The sequence below is a fragment of the Musa acuminata genome, chromosome BXJ2-3 (assembly GCF_036884655.1).
Source record: "Musa acuminata AAA Group cultivar baxijiao chromosome BXJ2-3, Cavendish_Baxijiao_AAA, whole genome shotgun sequence".
NCBI lineage: Eukaryota > Viridiplantae > Streptophyta > Magnoliopsida > Zingiberales > Musaceae > Musa > Musa acuminata.
The window spans coordinates 3,628,169-3,648,628 of NC_088340.1; the positions used below are offsets into that span (position 1 = coordinate 3,628,169).

At 36.8% G+C, this 20,460-nt stretch overlaps 1 protein-coding gene across 2 annotated transcripts; it reads left to right on the top strand.

Annotated features, from left to right (window-relative positions):
* The first annotated feature begins 1,960 nt into the window (after positions 1-1,960).
* Positions 1,961-20,388, top strand: LOC103976857 (L-arabinokinase). Of its 2 annotated transcripts, XM_009392188.3 has the most exons (31): positions 1,961-2,097; positions 2,613-2,749; positions 3,185-3,292; positions 3,394-3,462; positions 3,771-3,854; positions 4,075-4,151; positions 5,804-5,870; positions 7,330-7,387; positions 7,483-7,550; positions 7,633-7,695; positions 8,026-8,079; positions 8,161-8,263; positions 8,349-8,458; positions 8,549-8,668; positions 9,063-9,119; positions 9,775-9,947; positions 10,028-10,193; positions 11,478-11,561; positions 12,150-12,275; positions 12,574-12,704; positions 12,783-12,864; positions 14,606-14,693; positions 15,393-15,436; positions 15,550-15,645; positions 15,730-15,806; positions 16,040-16,258; positions 16,499-16,664; positions 17,383-17,454; positions 18,635-18,838; positions 19,823-19,937; positions 20,048-20,388. In XM_009392188.3, the coding sequence occupies exons 2-31, from the start codon at positions 2,642-2,644 to the stop codon at positions 20,065-20,067; spliced, it is 3,009 nt and encodes a 1,002-aa protein (XP_009390463.2). In that variant the 5' UTR covers positions 1,961-2,097; positions 2,613-2,641; the 3' UTR covers positions 20,068-20,388. The 2 variants fall into 2 exon arrangements, with proteins under 2 accessions (XP_009390463.2, XP_009390462.2); XM_009392187.3 differs by having other exon boundaries at positions 2,091-2,749.
* Positions 20,389-20,460: the final 72 nt, after the last annotated feature.

Consider the following 20,460-nt stretch of genomic DNA (forward strand, 5'->3'; position numbering starts at 1 on the left):
TCATGAGGTGGAAGTTGGATGGAACATGCATGTCCCGAATCTCCTGAGTGAAAGGGGATTTGGCTGAGATGGTTTCTTTGAGTTCTCCTTTGGACTTATGAAATTCCCCTTGGACCTTATCTATGTGTCGATTCACCAACTATAGTTGGGCCCGAAATAAGTCATCCGTTTGACAATAAGATATCTATCTCAGGGAAGGTCAAGGTGGTGCGATAGGGTAGAGGGGCACTGCACTCTGCCACTAGAGGTCTCAGGTCCCTCAGCTATTCCCCAATAGGTGAGGAGGTGTTCGGGAGCGATGATGGCTAGTTGATCGAGGTGGCACCAAGAGGTGGGGGAGTGAGCTTGGGTTGGTTCGCTAGTCATGATGGTGGGGAAAGGGATGCCTACTAGGCTAGCTAGTGTATGAGAGGCATGATGGCCAGCATCATTCTTGTGAGGGTTTGGACCTAGTGACTAAGGTTGAGGAACGTCTCGACGGGGATGACCGACTGCTCTACACCGACCCTAAGGGGCGAGAGTCCAAGGTCATTAAAAAGGCACTAGTAGCATCCAAGAGTCTAGGCTAAGGTGGATCCATCCATCTAGGGGAGGGCAGGAAACTGTTCTCCCTGCCCGAAGGCTCTGTGAGTGGGCAGGGCCTTCTTGGGGTGCTTATTGTTAGTGGACATTCTTGTGATATCGGGCCCTCCTTCTAGCACCAAAAATGTTAAGTGCTTTTATATCGTGACTTGGGGATCGGTACAGCTTGGTTCTGTCACAAAAGCGTAAGGTCGTCCATGTGGATTCTTGGGCAAGGAGATCGGAAGAATAAGGCTAGGTTGGGGGGTTGGCTTTTGAGCCTCTGTTGCATCTTCATGGCTGATCCAAGGTGGGACTATGAGTCGTCTTGCTTGTGTCGCATTCTTGTACGATAGGTCGATGCCGAGAGGGAAGAAATTCCCAACTTGACCCTCTTCAATGCTTAAGTTAGCAAATAGTTTTGTGGTGTAAAAGGTTCGATCCTGTTCTCTAGAATGGGGGGCTAGCTTTTATACTTGTAGAGTCGACCCAAAAGTATGCGGGTCGTTAATACTCATCGTTATCCTTGTTCGACGTGACCATACAAACGATTGACCCATACATTCTTAACGGTGCGAGTTGGCTCATGCACACTTACAATGTGCAGTGTTAACCTGTACGATCCAGGCAATGCAGGGGTCGATTGTCCGCCATCTGCCAGGTCAGCCTCTCTCCCCCTTGGTCACGTGTCGAATCACTCCACATCAGCTTTTGAGTGGTTGCCATGTGTCGCTTTTCAATTGATGTGGAAACGTTCCCAATCAGCTTCTGCCTCGTTGATCATGGCCTTCGCTATGTTGATAGTTGGACCTTTTCCACGTATCACTATCGTTAATTTCGATGAAGGAAAAGGAGCCAATCACAGTGAAGCTTTTTCTCCTTCCTCTCTTCCATAAGCAACTGCATCAAGCATCACTCAATATATTTGTTCTAAGCTCTTATGCTCCCCTAATTGAGTGATTGTGAGGATGAAAATACTCAAGAGCACACTCCTTCAACGTGAGGTTTAGAATCCAAGAGGGAGGTCAAGCATACACTCTTTGAAGTTAGAGGCGGAGGCGAGGGAAATAACAATAACATATGGATTATAATAGAGATAGAGAGAAGGGTGTAGGTAATAAATGAGAGGGTGTAATGATAGACGATGATCTTAACGACTAACAAGGTAAGACGAGGAAATGACACATGGTAATCGGTGGAGATTAAAAATAATATTATTTTTTTAAAAAAATATAAAAAATATTATATGAGAATAAAAATAAAAAGGTATTATACGGAAAAAAAGTAAAAATTTAAGATTTTTTTAAGGAATTTATGCATAAAATTATTGGTGCATGATATATTATCCTAATCATTGAGTTAACCTAATTAAGACCGGACTTTCGTTGACATTTTCGGCCGACGACCGTACTGGGAAGTCAACTAAAACCTTGCCGAAAGCGCATCTTTCCTAAAATTTTGGAATCGACATCAACATTCGATCCTTTTGGTGTCCCACTTTATCCAAAAACTCTTCTCAAATCCATCATTCGCGAGGTCGGTTGTTTCTTGACTTCCCCATTTCCCCTAATCGTTCTTCTTTCTCCAATCCATTTTGTGGGTTTAAAGGAGATTTGGGAGAGTCGGCTAGCCCATTGCCTGTCCCTCTTCCTCCTCTTTTTAGGGTTCCGAGTCTTGCAGATCTGTTTCCTTTCAGTTTGCCTTTTATTTTCCTCGATCTTGCCGCTTTCTTCGTTCTGAAAACGTGAAGATTGGTTTTTTTTTGGTTGAAACGTAGAGGTATTAGAATGGCCGATCGTCAAGAAAAGACCAATATTTTCTGTGATGTTGGAATCAGCATCAACATTTGATTCTTTTGAAGTCGGTTGTTTCGCCTAATTATTCTTCTTTTCTCCATTCCGTTTTGTGGGTCTAAAGAGATTTGCTAGAGCCGGCGGGCCCATTGTATGCCAGTCTTTCTCCACTTTATAGGGTTCTGAATCTTGCAGATCCATTTCGTTTTCATTTATTTTTCCTCTATCTTGCCCATTTTTTGTCTTGAAAACGTGAAGGCTGGTTTTTTTGGTCGAAACATTGAGCTATGGGAATCGCCGATGGTGGTGGTGGAGTCTCCGCCTCTCGGGAGCATCTTGTCTTTGCTTATTACGTGACGGGTCATGGGTTTGGTCACGCTACCCGCGTCGTCGAGGTGAGCCATCATAGTTCTTGTTATCTGATATTGTAACATTCTGGCTCTATTACTTGTAATGGACGTTCGTAGCGGTCATTTTTCTTGTTCTTCTAATGTTAGTAAGATATAGCTAAAGATGCCACCCTCGACACGATCATGATCGAACCTAGAGGTAACGATGGGCACGGTTGATGCAAAAATTATGCTCTTTTTGGACTTGGAACTTCTGTGGTAAAGTAACTGATGGAATTTATCTTTATGACAAAATAATCTAACTACTATAACTTGGGTAAAATGTGGAGGATTACTGATACCAATGATATTGCATAAACTGTAATATGACTCATGACACAGATATGCCTTGGTGAACCATTGAAATATGTTTGATTGTCTCCTGGGGTAGCATGACAGGTAGCGAGAAAGAAAAATAAAATGCTAGTTCTTTCCTTGCAGGTTGTGTGGCATCTCATTGCTGCTGGCCATGATGTTCATGTCGTAACGGGTGCTCCAGATAGTGTATTTACCAGCAACATACAATCTCCCAATCTCTACCTACGTAAGGTTAGTCTGGAATCTGGATACAAGGATGAATTTGTTCTTAATTTATTGTCTTTGACGTGAGTTTGTTGCAAGTATGTTGCTATGAACCAATTGATTTGTAGGTTTTGTTAGACTGTGGTGCTGTACAAGCTGATGCCTTAACAGTGGACCGGCTTGCATCTTTGGAGAAGGTAAATATAGAGCACTCTGACAAAGGATTGCATATGTTCCCTTTTAGAAATTTTCCCGCCCTAGTTTGCAACTAATTAGTCTCTCAGCAAGCAAAAAATTCAATTGGTTTCTGATCAATTGGGGAAGAGATTTTGTGTTTAGAGGAACTCTATGGATTTTATACTGATAGCATAGCTGCCATTTTAGTTTACTGCTTCGTTAGTTTGATTTCTGATAATTTATTGATTCATTACAGAGAGGTGAGTAAATTGTTAGTGTATGATAGTAAATGTTTAAATGATTTTTTTTTCCATCTTTCTTGATTCAGTATCATCAGACAGCTGTGGTCCCTCGAGCTTCCATACTGGCAGCAGAAGTTGAATGGTTGAAATCCATCAAGGCTGATTTAGTGGTAATTGCAGCTGTCTTTTTGGTCATGATGATCAATATAAACCATGGTGTTTTGCTGTTTTGTGCTATGTATATCTTGGCTACAGCAAATATAATTTTCCAAAATTTCAGTTCTGATAAACTAATTGCTGCTTTTTGATATGATCGTATTTCTTTAAGAGGAACGTTTTCTTTGTCCTCTTAAGTTTATTATTTTACATTGCTATTTCCTGTGGATTCAGGTCTCAGATGTTGTGCCTGTAGCATGTCGAGCAGCTGTAGATGCCGGGATTCGCTCTGTTTGTGTTACTAACTTCAGGTAGGTGAATTTGTTTTTTCTCAAATGATTACAATTTTAACTATAGGTGTTTATTTGCCCATTGTCTTGTTGCTTTTTTGAGAATGTTTATTGTGATTTTAGTCAAGAAGAATTTTAATACGGATTTAAAATGTTAAATAAAGTGGGATGAGGTAAAGCAGAAAGTGGACAAAGAAAAACATTTTAAGTATCAGTTCACTAGGTATCATCCTGGTAGCTGTACCATAATCATGTCAGACTGTTATGAATGACCAACATGGTTTTGACACCAAACTGATTTAATGGCATGCTAGTAATCCATGTATTCATTGTATCATCCCATACAAATATATTAAACAATTCTTAGAATTTTCTTGATGTACCAAGGTGTACTGATATGATAAGGTTCCATTTGGTTACGGCACCAGTGGTATGGCATACTTCAGTACATCCTTGAAAAATAACAGTGATTTAAAAAGCGCTAGACGCCAAGGTCCAAAAACGTCCGAGGCGCTAGGCGCTCGCCCGAGCGAAGCGAGGCGCTAAAATATAAAAATATATAATATAATTAATAAATATAATTATTTAAAATTTTAAATAAAAATATGCTATTAAATTAAGAAAATCTATTAATAGTATTGAAAATTAATCATTTCAAATAAACTTAATATTAACAGTATACTGTATACTGAGCCTGCTGACTTAGAAACAAGGAAGCAGCGGCAGCAACGGCGGCAGTGGGAAAGGGAGCGGGAGCGACGAGCAGCGGGAGGCGCGAGCGGCGACAGCGACAGCGTTTGCGAGCAGCGGCAGCGGGAGCAGGAGCGGCGAGCAGCGGTAGCGGGAGCAGGAGCGATGAGCAGTGGGAGGCGCGAGTGGCGACAGAGGCAGCGTTTGCGAGTAGTGACAGCGGCGAGCGGTGACAGAGGCAGCGTTTGCGAGCAGCGACAGCGGCGAGCGGCGACAACGGCAGCGTTTGCGAGTAGCGACAGCGGCGAGCAGCGAGATCGGGATCGGGAGTGGCAGCAGCAGCGGGTTAGGGTTGGGTAAGGGTTATATCGATTTAGTTGGTTCGATTGAACCAACTAACCAACCGAACCAGGACCGAACCAGACCTAAAATCTTGATTCGGTTGCCTTGGTTTACCCAGGCACTCGCCCGAAGCGCCCAGCGCCTGGGCTCGGGCGAGCGCCCAGGCGTTTGAAGCGCGCCGCCTGGGAGATTAGCGAGGCGCTCGGGCCTCGCCTCGCCTCGCCCGAGCGCCTAGGCGAGCGCCTGAGCGCCTTTTTCAATCACTGAAAAAGAAGTATACAAAATTTTAGCATCGATTGGTATGGTTCTTTCATTGGCATTCCATTATCCCATTGGACTGGTATGTACTATCAATATGATCAGTATGGCCAAGTACATAAATTCATGTCATATCTCCTCTTTGTGCTGATTTAATATATTACATCTGCCTTTAGTAGCAAATTTAGCCGTTGAGAATTAAGTCCTGGCACTTTCTTGTGTTGCCAAATCCAAAATTATTTGGCAATATTAGTGAATAAGGAGAGGCACAACCTAAGAAATTTTGACAATAGAAAAACAAATGTTTGGTACATTTTTTTATTTTGATTTACCTTGAGAAGTGTAGGGTTTTCTTCTCTTATTATCTATGTTTGATTTTGCAGTTGGGATTTTATATACGCAGAATATGTCATGGCTGCTGGGCACCATCATCGATCTATTGTCTGGCAGGTGCTCATTAGGTCTTTTTTTCTTTATTTGTCAGATTAAGCAGAATTTCATTTTTATAGTATCTGGATTTCTGGATCTCCAATGTTATGTTGATTCTTTAGTTTCTGATTTCTTGCTTTTAGAATATGCTGAATCTCCTTATTTTCTTTGTTTTTCCAAAGGACTTTGTTGTCCAAAGAACTTGGGATTAAAAATATTTTCTATTTTCACTTTATATATTGTGTCTTTTCTTTTATCATGATTTTCTTATGTCATTTGATGGACTGCATAAACCATGTCTGCAACTTCATTCTTCTGTGTCAATCCGCTACTTGTTTGTGTGGGGATTTGATGAAATTAATCTATAAAATTACAGAAAGTGAAGAGCAAAAAGAAATTTTTATGGAGAAATTTAGTGTATCAATCTTTTTCGTGTAATAGATAGTGATTACACATATTTATACAGTGATCTTTTCTTTAACTATTTAGTTTCAGATATGATTAGACTCAATAGGTAAGTTATAATTGTCACTTGTTCTTCTCACTTGTGTTGGTTCATTTTTGTGGTTGTCCCTCGATGCCTTCAATGCCTAAAATGCGTTGAAGAAGGAAGAAATTAACATGAACAATGTAGTTGGTTTGAGATGCAGAATCTTTTAGCAACTTTCTTTTACATTTGTAACTGACAGGTTTGCACATTTATAATCATCTTTAAGCAGAACCTTTTATGCGCTAATCCTTGATGCTGTTTCATTTCTGTTCAATTTTTGTCATTTGCAGACTTGATTATAAAAAAATGCAAAACTTGACAGCATTTTTTTTTTATTAAAAACATGATGCAAGGATGATTCAAGGTTGATACTTCACACCTTATTTTGCTTGTAAAAAATGTCTACAGAAAGGAGGATTTCAATGATACTGAAGAACAGGATGGCTCAGAAAAACAATTAACATGAATACATGACTAAAACCATTATACTTTGTTCTATCCCTTTGGGCCATTTATTCACAAAGGAAAATTTTGGGCTATTTAATAACTAATGTCGGAGTCAGACAATATACTTATTCGTATGTGTTGACCAAAATAGTAATGAATTTGTTGAACTAGTCCAATATGTGATATTGCAAGTTATGTCATGATTTGTTCAAGTCCTATATGGGCTACTTATGTCATGACTTACTGCTTCACCTGCAACTTCTATACATTCAAATTTTCTGGTGTCAAAGTTTACTGCTTTTACAAAATGCCGATAATATGTGACATTCTACTGCTTAATTAGACCACATATGCTTCTTATTTCTTAATATCTTAGCAATGCATTTTGTTTTATACTAAAACGATAGGATATGACTGTATCTTACATCAGTCCAAAGTAAATAGTTTTCTCTGCCTATGGGAGTAGCTATGTATTCTTTCAATCTCATCTTGCTGTAATATTATATCTCAACATCACAAAGTATGACTTAAAAATTTATGCAGATAGCTGAAGATTATTCTCACTGCGAATTTTTACTCCGACTTCCTGGATATTGCCCTAGTATGTAAAATGAATTGCCATAAATTTCGTAGTTTTTTTTCAGCACTTTCACATTGCTTTGTTTATTACTGTGAATTTGCTTTTGTTACCTGCAGTGCCTGCTTTCAGGGATGTTATTGATGTACCTTTAGTTGTTAGGAGTTTACGCAGATCAAGATCTGAGGTTGGGCAATAAGTGATGTATAATGATCTTTCATAACATTAGCTCATCTTCTAGTTCTTTGACATTGTTTTTTTTCTGTCAGGTGAGAAAAGAACTTGGAATTGGCGATGATGTGAAAGTAGTTATATATAACTTTGGGGGACAGGTTAGTTTAGCAAAACTCACCTACTGTTTTGTCTTCTTGTTGTTAGGACCAACTTGTTAAGATTTTTGGAATTATTTTTTAATTTTTAAAAGGAAAATGACAGTTGTTTTTTGTATCTCCCATAATATTTTCTCCTAAATACCAGTAATTAATTATTTTTACACTCTCTTAGTTGCATAATTACTGGAAGTTTTATTAGAAACTTGGAAATTGAATTTTCTGGTCAGATCATTCCTGTACTTATGATACTTTGTAAGAATTATCTTTATGCTCAAAATATCAGAAGTTATTTTCTTTGACACTGTGGTGGTTCTTATTGTTCTCTTCCAGCCAGCAGGATGGAAGCTTAAGCAAGAATGGTTACCAGCTGGTTGGTTATGTCTGGTATGCTCATGTTTGAGTTATTAAGGTAGCTTTACGCTTTAGTTTAAGTTGTATTTCATATGATGTTCTATGTTTGTGAAGGTCTGTGGTGCATCTGACAAACAAGAACTACCTCCAAACTATGTAAAGCTTGCAAAAGATGCATATACACCTGATTACATTGCTGCTTCTGACTGCATGCTTGGTATTATGAATATTCATGTAATATTGAATATCTGGTAGAACATTGCAATTTTGTAAATTTTCACTATTTATTTATTTATTTGTAGGGAAAATTGGATATGGTACTGTCAGCGAATCCTTGGCATACAATTTGCCGTTTATTTTTGTACGCAGAGATTATTTCAATGAAGAACCATTCTTGCGCAATATGCTCGAGGTTGAACAAGTTCCTGTAGAACTATTTGAGAGTTTTACAACAGTATATCTCTTTATCAATGCATCTATATCTTTTTCTTGTTGTAAGCAGTATTATCAGGGTGGTGTGGAGATGATCAGGAGGGATTTGCTCACTGGAAGCTGGACACCTTATCTTGAGCGTGCACTTACTCTTAAACCATGCTATGAGGCAGACATTAACGGTGGCGAGGTACGCTTTTATATATAATTGATCACAGCAGATTTAAAATGCCATTTGTTGTCCTATTCTATCGTCATACTTATTATAAAAGAATTGGTTCTAGCAAAAGTGAATGAGGGAAGCTGATTAAGGAGAGCAGCTTGATGTGTGGATATACATTGCGTTGGATGAGAATAACAGTGATATGTACTGATAAAGTTTATAATTAATTTTGCCACAAGAAACAAAACATGAGTTTATATGGATGTTCCTGAAGGGAATTCTTCCAAATGTATCAGACTATCAGCTGCTTAAGACTAAATTTGGTTCATTAAGACATATCTTCTTTACTGAATAATTGCTTTGTCATTTTTATTTTCTATGTTCCACTTCAAGTTAAAACTAATTCATGCTTTAAATTCAGGTGGTAGCTCGCATACTGCAGGATACTGCTAATGGGAAACATTATGTTTCAAATAAGGTATACATTTTATTTTTAAAGAATATTGACTAAAATATAATTATAAATTTTATTGTTCTAATTAGTTTTGGTGTTGTTCAGAAATGTTGACTAATAACAATGCTTGTAGTCAACAAATCTGAAGGGTGTGGGTTATATTGGAATGAAGATTCTGTAATAAAGTAGGATTTTCAAATGAAATTTTAAGTGGTGTAGCTATGCATTAGCTTTCTGTGGAGGTTGTTTCTTTGGATTTTCCATTGCAACTACAATTTTAGATTCTAACTCATTTAACTCAAAGTTTGTTCTTTTCATTTGTCCAGATGTGATGGTGTCAAAGTTTCTTGGCTACACTTGCAGTGCAAGCATTTTCATGCTTTTCTCTAGTTCATAAGATCACCCTAGATTCAAGGCATTTTAATCAAGTAAATTGTAGCTTGACACATACCTTCAAGGCTTCAATTATAGAGATTATGTTTTTAAAATCATTTATTTAACTATGTAGGCCTTTGTAATCACTGGAGCATCCTACTTCCATTGGTTGCTGATTCTAGGATTAATTTAAAATATTCACATCAAGCTTTCTTTTTGGTGCTTCCTTCTTTTCTAGTTATGCCAGACCCTGTGATTTATGAAACATCCTGATTTGTTTTTCTTAATACATCTGCAAATGAAGTTGAGTGGAGCAAGGCGATTGCGTGATGCCATAGTGCTTGGTTATCAACTACAAAGAGCTCCAGGCAGAGATATAGGTGTACCCGATTGGTATTCTTTGGCTGAAAATGAAATTGGTCTTCGTGCTGTATCACCTATGACTGAGACGAATGATGAAAATTTTCTTGTGGAATCGTGAGTTCTATGCTTTTGTAAATGAATTCATGCTTTCTAATAATGTTGACTAGATTTGGTTGATCTTGTACTGTTGGAAGATGCTTTGAGGACTTTGATATACTTCACGGGGAATTGCATGGCCTACCTGATACGATGGCTTTTCTAAAGAGCTTATCAGGACTTGATAGTATAACTGACTCGAAGAATCCTGAGAAGCGCCAAATGCGAGAGCGCAATGCTGCTGCTGCACTATTTGACTGGGAGGTTTTCAGCTGGCTTACTCCTTGCTCCTTTTTTGTTATTTGAAATCATTCTCTTTTTTAGCATTAGCAACAGCTACAATCTTAAGGTTCTTGAGTTATGCCGTTTACTTGTCTCTGCTGCATAAGATGCAGCACCTAGTTCTCAATTGGAAGTTTGGAGTTGATGACCAATAATTCCTAATATTTATCATCTCGAGTGTTTTTTGCTGTACAAAACACACTGCCAAAGGAGAATGTAATTGTGTTTGCATAAGTCAGAAACATGGTTTTCAAGTTTCATTCTTAAAGTTTTTTCTGTTCTTTTGACTGTCTTTTGGTGTTTTAAGCCTAGTTGTTCTCTTTGCATATTTTATAAACACTTAGAGCTGCAGACACCTTTCCTATTTGTTCAATTTCAAAATTTCTTTGATCAACTATAATCGCATTAATTGTTCTGCAACCCTTGTAAACAAGCCTGCATCTCTTATTTTTGTTAACCAGGTGCAGGTACATTTCTTCTAATGATATTGGTTTATAAACTACTTGTTAATTCTTATGCATCCACATTACAGAGTTTTTTTTTATAATTATTTTTTATATTTTAAAATATCAAATTGCCTATCTTAAGCTTGAGTTTTAAAAAGTGCAATGTTGGCATTGGTTAAATGACACTGTATATACCAGACCTTGTATATAATAGGCATGCTTAAGTAATTAAGTTTAACCCACATCTTATAGATGCATATGGGTATCTTATGAAAAGTTGTATATACATGCACATCCTTGTGCATGTGTATGCCACACAAGGTTCGCCGTACCATACCGTACCAGCATTTTGACTCAGGCTCGGTATGGTACGGTACCGATGTATCGGGGCGGTACATCAGGGTGTACCGAATAATTTTATATTTTTCATACTATAGCAGTGCTACAGTATAGTACTGTATAACTGTAACAGCGTTACAGTATAGTACTATAGCACTGTAGCAGTGCTACGGTATAATACTGTAGTACTGTAGCGGTACTGGGCGGTCCACGTACCGGTAACCTGTCGGACCGGTACGTACCACCCGGTACGGGCGGTACGTTTCGGTATGGCAGACCTTGATGCCACATCTCATAGTTATCAATGGTTATATATTCATGCACAACCTCATGCATGCATATTCCTGTGTTAATGTGAATATGGAAGAGTTGTTAGAAATGGATTTTAGAGTGGCTATGTAGGAAAAAAATAAGATGAGATGACTGAAGTGCCATTCAGTTGCTGATTATTGAATTTTTTCCTCTCTTTTGATGATTGTAGGAGGACATTTATGTGGCAAGAGCGCCTGGAAGGTTGGATGTAATGGGAGGAATAGCGGATTATTCAGGAAGCCTTGTATTGCAGGTGAAAATGATGGCTACTAATGCAACATACTTTTGTGTTCTCACCCATGCTGAACTGATTACAATAGATCCATTACTGTAGCACCTTTGAGAACTCAGATTCATTTTTCAGAAGAGTGGGTTAACTATTGGGAAAGAGTCCAATTTCAGTGTATTTTGGAGACTATGAAATGCTGAGAACATACATATGCAACTTCTGATTTATTTATATTTCCTAAAACACATGGTTATATTTTTATTTCCTAAATTGATTTCCATGATTCCAGTATGTTTTCTTTATACATTTTGGTGGTTGTTTTTTAATTTTTCTTGAGTGTATCATCATCTTCATAATTTCCTTCTAAATGACTAAGCCTAAGACTTCTCCGGAAAAAAATAGAATGAAATTAATAGAAAATGTGCAGAATATATATGAGCAAGGATTTATTTAGTCATTCATAATGGTCAAGCTAGTATTAGAAAATGAGCACTTCGTTATTAATTTAGTCATTCATAATGGTCAAGGATTTATTATTGAGTAGATAAATGTCCATTGCATGTCACACCATTTTCACTCTTGTGTAAAATTTTGTGATTCCCTTTGTCTTAGATGCCTATTAGAGAGGCCTGCCATGTTGCTGTTCAGAAGAACCATCCTAGTAAGCAAAAGCTCTGGAAACATGCTCAAGCAAGGCAGCAGGCAAAAGCACACGGAGCTATTCCAGTCCTGCAAATTGTAAGTCACTTAACTAAACTTTTTGGTAAAAGATTTTTGTTTACTTGAACTTACAGCACAAAGAAGGCTGGATAAACTTTGACTACAAAATACTTCTATTATACATGTAGCTTACTGAAGTATCATTAAAACCTTGCCTTATGATTGTATTCATATTATTCAGCATATTTTTTGGTTGTGAATAAATATTTACTTTTCTTGGGTTTGTTTTTTTTTTAATTAAATATTGATTGCATGTTCCTGTCATTTCAGATTGAAAATATCAAGTAATTCTGTTCTTTGCTTCTGTTTGATTTAGGTATCATTTGGGTCTGAGTTGAGTAACCGTGCACCAACTTTCGACATGGACCTCACAGATTTGATGGATGGCGAGCGACCAATGTCATATGAAAATGCTTGCAAGTTTTTTTCACAAGATCCTTCTCAGAAGTGTGATAAATTTATCCTTATGAGTGACTTTGATTTTCTAGTCATTCTCTGTTTCACTAATATATTTTGTCATTTCAGGTGGGCAGCATATGTTGCTGGAACAGTTCTTGTTTTAATGACTGAGCTTGGTGTAAGATTTGGTCAAAGTATAAGCATACTGGTAAGTGTTTGGAAAGGAAAATCTTCCATGTGTTGTTTGATCGAAAATATTAAATAAAACAAGTGCTTTGGCATGTTTTGTGGTGTTGAAGAACTGTTTATGATTCATATGCATAATAGGGTTAGTGAATATGACAGTAGCTCTTCTGTTTTCTCCTCCTACTTTTCATTCACAAATAAGAGAACAAACTTTTCAGATTGTCAATAACCGCCATATCAGAAAAGGGAAAATTTTGGGTTTACCTAATGGCATGTCCCATATTGACTGTACATATTTGGCATGGTATCTGTGGTGGAGTCTAATTTTATATTTTTCATTCTCTTACAGCATCTCCGCAATACTATGTCCACATGGATCAGAATAGCTGTGGTGATTATTGCTAGGAATCATCAAGAATGTAGAATGTTGCTTATGATATTAACCCAATTTTCAAAGACTTGGTGAAAATGTTTAGGAAGATATTGTAATATTTGTGGGCATGAGGACAATGTTCTCTTGAACTAAGTGATCATGTATGCATTATTTTAGAATTTAGATGCATCAGACTTTGAGGAGGTACTTGGTGTCAAACAAAGATTTAGGAAGTGTCCTTTTTGTTAATGATATGATTGATGACCATTCTACGTTGTTATTCCTTAAGATAGCAATGCATCATACATATCTTTCAAGATCTCTTGCTTTGATTATTAAGATCCTTAAATATGGTTTTTCTTGCTTTCGAGGACTTTTTCCTCATTTTCCTTTATGTCTATTTTCACTCTATTCCTTAGCACAGAGAGAAAGACTTGGTGTTAGTGTTTTTAAAAGCGCCAAGCGCCAATGTCCCAAAATGCCCGAGACGTTAGGTTCTCACCTAGGCACTTGCCTGAACGAAGTGAGATGTTTTGGAATATAAATATATAAAAAACATATACTATGATTGATAAATATTATTTTAAAAATAAAATATGACATTAAATTGAAAAGCTATAAAGTACCAAATCACATAGTCCATCTCCTAATAACAAAAATGTTGAAAGACTCAAAATAATAAAGTTTTACATCAAATTCAATCAGTATTATAATCATCATTCTTTAGATAATTGTATTTCCAACTAAGATACTTGAGTTTTTTCATGAATCTTTCAAGTTACTTTGTACATTTGTCATTATTTCTGAAACCCTAATAATAGTTCTAAATAAATAGAGATTAACAGTGCTAAATAGAGATTAATAATATTTCTTAATAATGATTAACAATGTTAAATATGGATTAGTAGTTATAATTAGGGTTAACAGTTCTAAGGATTAATATAAGTTTTAAAGGATTAATAGTGTTAACAGTTCTAACAGTGCACAGTAGGGTTAACAGTTTAATGGGTTATGGCTTTGTTGTTGTTGTAGATGTATTGCTATCTACCTATGCCAGTAAACTTGCATTGCAGCCAGACAGTAAATTGTATTGTTTGCTGAAGTGTAATTGTGAAATGAGCTTGTCTATCATTCTTTATAGTTTATGCTAACTTTTGGATGTAGAAAAACTGAAAAAGGCTTTTTTACAACCTGAATGATCTTCAATGGTATATTATAGGCTTGAATATCTAAAAGTTCACATGCTTATATAAAATGCTTATATTATAAAAGTTCACATGCTTCAATGGTATATTATATGATAATAAGCACATTGCTTTTTTTACATATAAAATGATAGATGTTCCTCTCTGAAGGCCTAATTTATTTTCTGATTTAATTTTTATGTTAGGTTTCTTCTGCTGTTCCAGAAGGCAAAGGTGTCTCTTCTTCTGCATCAATCGAAGTGGCTACCATGTCTGCGGTTGCAGCCGCTCATGGTTAGTTTTCTTGTTTATTCTTTATTTCTGACTCTTTCTGAAAGCCAACTACTTTATTAGCTCATAGTTATTTTTCTAAACCATATATGGTTGTCCTTTCTCGTCATTTTGTGAAAACCAACTAATTTGTTTCTTGAAATTTGAATGCCTATCTTGCTTCTTCACTTCAATAATTGTAAGTTCGTCAGTATTTTGTCTGTGAAATAGATAGTTGGATCATGGATGTAGATCAAGAATCTAAGATTATTGCTTTTGAAAATAATCTTCTTTAAGCATCATTTGTAGCAATGTTAAATCGTATTTTTATTTTATCTGTCAAATTGCTCTTAGTCTATATGATGATTCATTGGGGTTACCATGCATAGCATGCATTCTGTCAGAAAATGACATGTCCATCAACATTCAATGAAAATGCACTTGATTTAGACAATCATATTCTTACCCTTATATGGATCAATGTATGAATTACTTGGGGTTTTTGAGCTATAATTTTTTGGAACCTAAACTTATTTCCTGATATGGTTGTCACCATGTATTTTTTATCAGTCTCAATCTGCAGTTGGCTTGTTTATCTGGCCTAAAATACTACCTGCCGAACACTAGACATTCTAGATACATGTTTAAAATGAAGCCCTATTCTGCAGTTCTCATGTCCTGGATATTTGAACCTTATGCCTGAAAATATTTTGCTATTTGTAGGATTGAAAATTGATCCAAGGGATCTTGCATTGCTTTGTCAAAAGGTACGACCATGTTGACAGCCACTCCAATATAATACGATGTTGAAATTATCATTATAGTGCATTGAATTTGATAAGCTGCACCTTCTTGTTACTAATAAATTAATACTAAGCAGGTTGAGAATCACATTGTCGGAGCTCCTTGTGGAGTGATGGACCAAATGACATCTGCTTGTGGGGAAGCTAACAAACTGCTTGCAATGGTTTGCCAGGTTTGCATCATTTGTATTCCAGGTCTCTAGCTATTTATTTGGAGTTTGTTCTTGTATATCACTTAGCATATTCATCTCATGCAGCCTGCAGAGGTAAAGGAGCTTGTCGCAATTCCTACTCACATCCGATTCTGGGGTCTGGACTCTGGAATTCGACACAGGTATGCAGCTTATCTATCTTTCTTTGAAGATTCTTCACCAGCCAAATATAGAGAGTTGAAATTCTCAAATAGTACCAAGCTGAATTAGTCTAAATGCTTCATTGGTTTATTTTTGCTATATTAACTGATTCCTAGAGTTTTATTAACTTTATTATAGTTCTTTTTTCTAATGGGCTGGAATGGAATGGGAAGTATGAGGTTGATGACTTTCTAACAGGTGCTTGTACATGCAGTGTTGGCGGGACTGATTATGGATCTGTGAGGATCGGTGCCTTTATGGGACGCAGGATGATAAAGTCTGAAGCCACTTCTTTGTTATCAAACTCCCTGGCCAATGTGAATGTTTCCCACAATGTTGACGGAATGAATTCTGATGACTATGAAGAGCATGGCATTGAGCTGCTTAAAGCTGAAGCTTCATTGGATTATTTGTGCAATCTATCAACACACAGGTAGGCTTCATGTAGATGAGATTTTCATTTTGAGTAATAATTTCTGGATTGCATCTCCTTTTATGTATCACAACTAGATGCCTTATACTACTTTTCCTGGCCTATGAAGAAAACTGTGCTCATCTTTCCCGAGCCCTAATTGTGAATAGTTATACATCAAAGTTAGGGAAAAATGTGTATCTTGTAAATTGTAATTGCTTTGAGAATGAATAATGTGTCCGTTTCATTTTTCTATTTCAGATATGAAGCTTTGTATGCAAAGAGGCTTCCAGAATGCATAAATGGCGAGACATTCCTGAAGAAATATGATGATCACAATGATACAGTAACTGTGATTGATCCGAACTGCACCTATGGAGTCAAGGCTTCTACTAAACATCCCATTTATGAAAATTTCCGTGTAGAGGTAGGTCCATGCTAATCGGTCCATTATGTGTGTTTTTACTGGTACTGTTTTAAACCTTTTCTGCTTATTAGCATGTACTGGTAGATGCTGGCTCTTCATGCATGATTGCTATGCAGTTTGAGAACTAGATGATAATGCAATGACCATGTGGATGAAAGAAAGCATGTTAGATGGGAACTACAGTTTGATCGGGGCTATTTTCTTATACACTAAAGCTTTAGAAAGATGTAAAGCCTATATTGTCCTTCGAGTCTAAATGATGGTATTCTCGTAATGTTCTAACGCAAGCTATAATAACACTTGAACAGGAAGAAGATAATTTTTAGAACGGAAGTGGGAAATATAAGTTTCAGTGAGATGATTGTGCAGAAGTTTTCCATAATTTTCAGACTGATTCCATCTGTGTGTGCTGAAAATAATAGAGAAAAGCATGTTATGGTTGCATGGTTGGTGAAAGCTTTAATTTATATTTTATTGTTCAAACTGATTTCATTCCATAAGCATGAGTCTTCTCCTAGTAGGCCAATGAAATTTATGAAACTCAAGTTCTCATTTTGTCTATCATTGCAAATGTAATAGTGAAGGTGTTTAACAAATGTGCCTGCATAGTCCCCATTCTGAACATTTTTAGGATGGTGTTCTTTACCAAGTAATTTAATATTTGTTTAAAGGTTAAACTGATTACCGTTTGCTTTTCATGGTACCTTGATGTATCAAGGCCTTCAAATCCTTGTTAACGGCAGCGAAAACAGATGAGCAACTTTCTTCCCTTGGAGAGCTTATGTATCAGGTACATTTATGCACTCCTTCAGCTTCATATTCTGGTTTTTGTAAATAATGGATGATACACTTCAATCCCTACTCATGGAGCTAGAAGAGGCTATGAAATGTTGCACTGCAGCCAAGGGAATTTATTTTTGCAGAGTGTGTAATTGTCATTAGTAATTTCTCTCAGTGATTTCAATAGGTGCTCGGGCGCTCGCATAGGTGCTCGGGCGAGGCGAGGCGAGGCCCGAGCTCCTCGCTTCAAAGAGGCCTAGGCGGCGCTCATCCGAGCCCAGGCGCCGGGCGCTTCGGGCAAGCGCCTGGGTTAAACCAGGCGACCGAACCAGATTTTTAGGTCTGGTTGGTCTCCGATGCTTTAGTTGGTTCAATCAAACCAACTAAATCATCGATATTAGGCTCCCTCTCGCGATTTCCCTGACTTTCTCAACCCTAACACTCGCGATTTTGCTGTCGAGATTTCTTCTCCGCTGTCCCTGCTCTCTGTTACCGCTACCACTGTCGTCACTCGCTGTTGCTGTCGTCGCTCGCCGTTGCTGTCGCCGCTTCCGCTGCCGCTGCCGCTTGCAGCTCCCACTCTTGCTGTCGCTCGCCGCTCCCGCTCCAGTTACAGTTGTCGCCTGCTACCACTACCATTGCCTCAACAGCCTCGGTCTTCTCACACTCTTCTCACTATACTGTTAACAATATATTAACAGTATACCGTTAACTGTATACTAATAATAGTAATTTTTATTTATTAGATTAATAATATATTATTTTGATTTTAATACAATTAATTTTTTATTTATTTAATATTATATTTTTATTTAAAAAATAAAAATATACTATTATGATTTATTTATTTATTGTGATTTTGTACTTGATTTTTAAATTGAATAACATTTTTTATTGAAATAATTATATTTATTAATTATATATTTTTATATTTTAGCGTCTCGCTTTACTTTGGCGTTTTTGGACCTTGACGCCTAGCGTTTTTTAAATCACTGATTTCTCTATGATGTTCTTTTAGGAACTTTTTTCCCTATTAATGATGCAAATGTTATATATATTTTTTAATTTATCACTTAAGGTCAGTTTCCATTATATGGTTGTATGCAGGATTCACCAATTAAAAATGTTGCTGAGTTTCTAATTATGATATGATGTTAAAATAAATACTTTTTTATTTTGTCTTGCTGCAGTGCCATTACAGCTACAACGAGTGTGGGCTTGGCTCAGATGGGACAGATAGACTTGTCAACCTAGTGCAAGAGATGCAGCACCGTAAATCATCTCATGATGGGAGTACTAGCTTATTTGGTGCCAAAATCACTGGTGGAGGCTCTGGTGGTTCTGTTTGTGTTATTGGAAGGAACTGCATTCAAAGTAGTGAAGAAATTCTTGAGGTAATAACTACTAGGTTTTAGGAATATTTGAAATTATTTGAATCTGTATAGGAAAGAAGATTCCATCTCAAAGTGGCTAATAAAAGGCAAGAGCTAGAATATGGTTGCAACTTAGACCAACCATCACCTAGCACAGTCATTAAGCGTAAATTATAATTCTTAGAGGATGCATAAATTATAATTCTTCAATATAAAATTGCAAGGCTGTAATATGATTTATTTTAAATGATTTTGTTGTGTTTAACAATGCTGTCCTGATTGTGTTTCTGATCAAGTGGATGGAAATAACTAACTGCTTTTCACTAAAAACTTTTGCTAACTTGCGTCTATATTTTATTTAAAGTTTCTCTTGCATTTTGAGTCTCATCAACTTTTGGGAATAATGTTAATATAACATTTTTCAAACTTTGCTCATTCTTCAGAACTCGTGGCCATGTTGGTGAATTTTTTTTTGTCATTACTCATCAGACCTATCATATTGGTATGCAAACCCTTCTGGAAAGTAATTGAAATAGTTTCTGCATTTGGGTCCATCTGTGGTGGTTCAACCTACCACTGTGTATTGATAAGTTTCTTAAGAAATAATTCTTCGCCTAGCGAATTGCTTGCTATTAAGTTCCACAACCTGCTTTTAGGTCACCATTATTTGCTGCAGTATCTGAATCCATTTTAAGTTTCAAGTGCTTAAAAAATCATAGTTTATCAGCACTTGAGATTCAGATCAGAAGAATGTTATTGACAAAAAAAAGAAGTCAATAGGTTATTCATACTGTTGGGAAAGAAATATTATTATAGTGCTGCTGTTAGTAACTTTGCTTTATCTTTGTTGTTACCATAATTATTACCATAACTATTTTGTCCTTGTGGCAACCTTTAACTCGTTTGGTATTATGAATAGTTCAAAATGCTATTCATCCTCTTGGAGAATAGTTGTAGTTCATGCATGCCAATTTGATACTTATGCAAGATGTTGGGAATCTTCAGATTCAGCAGAGGTATAAATCTGCAACGGGCTACCTACCCTTCATTTTTGAAGGCTCATCAATGGGTGCTGGAAAATTTGGATACTTGAAAATACGTCGGCGGCCATCCTCAGCAGGTGCTCTTCTGAGAAAATAAGACAAATGTTTCTTGGCGCCATTGATTTTTCTGGTGTAATAAATAGTAGACTTTAATGTTATGCTGATGATATTGTTTTGTTGTTTTCAGTGGCACCCACCAATATCTGAGGTTGCTGACCTTCGGAGGAACCAACTAATTGTCATCATGAATCAAGCCTAGGGCTTTATAGAATGTTAGTGTACGAACGGGTCGGTTGAAACCCATCAATCTTGAGATGATCCATATATAACATTTCTGGTTATATTGAAAACTCGATCACGATGCAATAATTCCATATCGAATACAGTGTCCTCTGCTGCTTCTCACTAGCCATTATATTGTTAGTTCTATCTATGTTTATATTCAAGACAACAAGTTCTTTTTCATGCTCTGGTGTAATATATTGATAATAAAGTTGGTTCAAATGATCTGGAAAATTTGATATTTCACCATGAGTTCAGAGGCTATTAAGATATTATTTTCTCCCCATATTCTAGTGTTAATAAAGATTCTTCATTGCA

Excerpts from the sequence above, each read along its gene's own strand:
- LOC103976857 (XM_009392188.3), top strand. The coding sequence starts at position 2,642 with ATGGGAATCGCCGATGGTGGTGGTGGAGTCTCCGCCTCTCGGGAGCAT. Across the intron at positions 8,669-9,062 it reads CAGACATTAACGGTGGCGAG|GTGGTAGCTCGCATACTGCA; the intron begins GTACGCTTTTAT and ends CTTTAAATTCAG. Across the intron at positions 16,259-16,498 it reads TGCAATCTATCAACACACAG|ATATGAAGCTTTGTATGCAA; the intron begins GTAGGCTTCATG and ends TTTCTATTTCAG.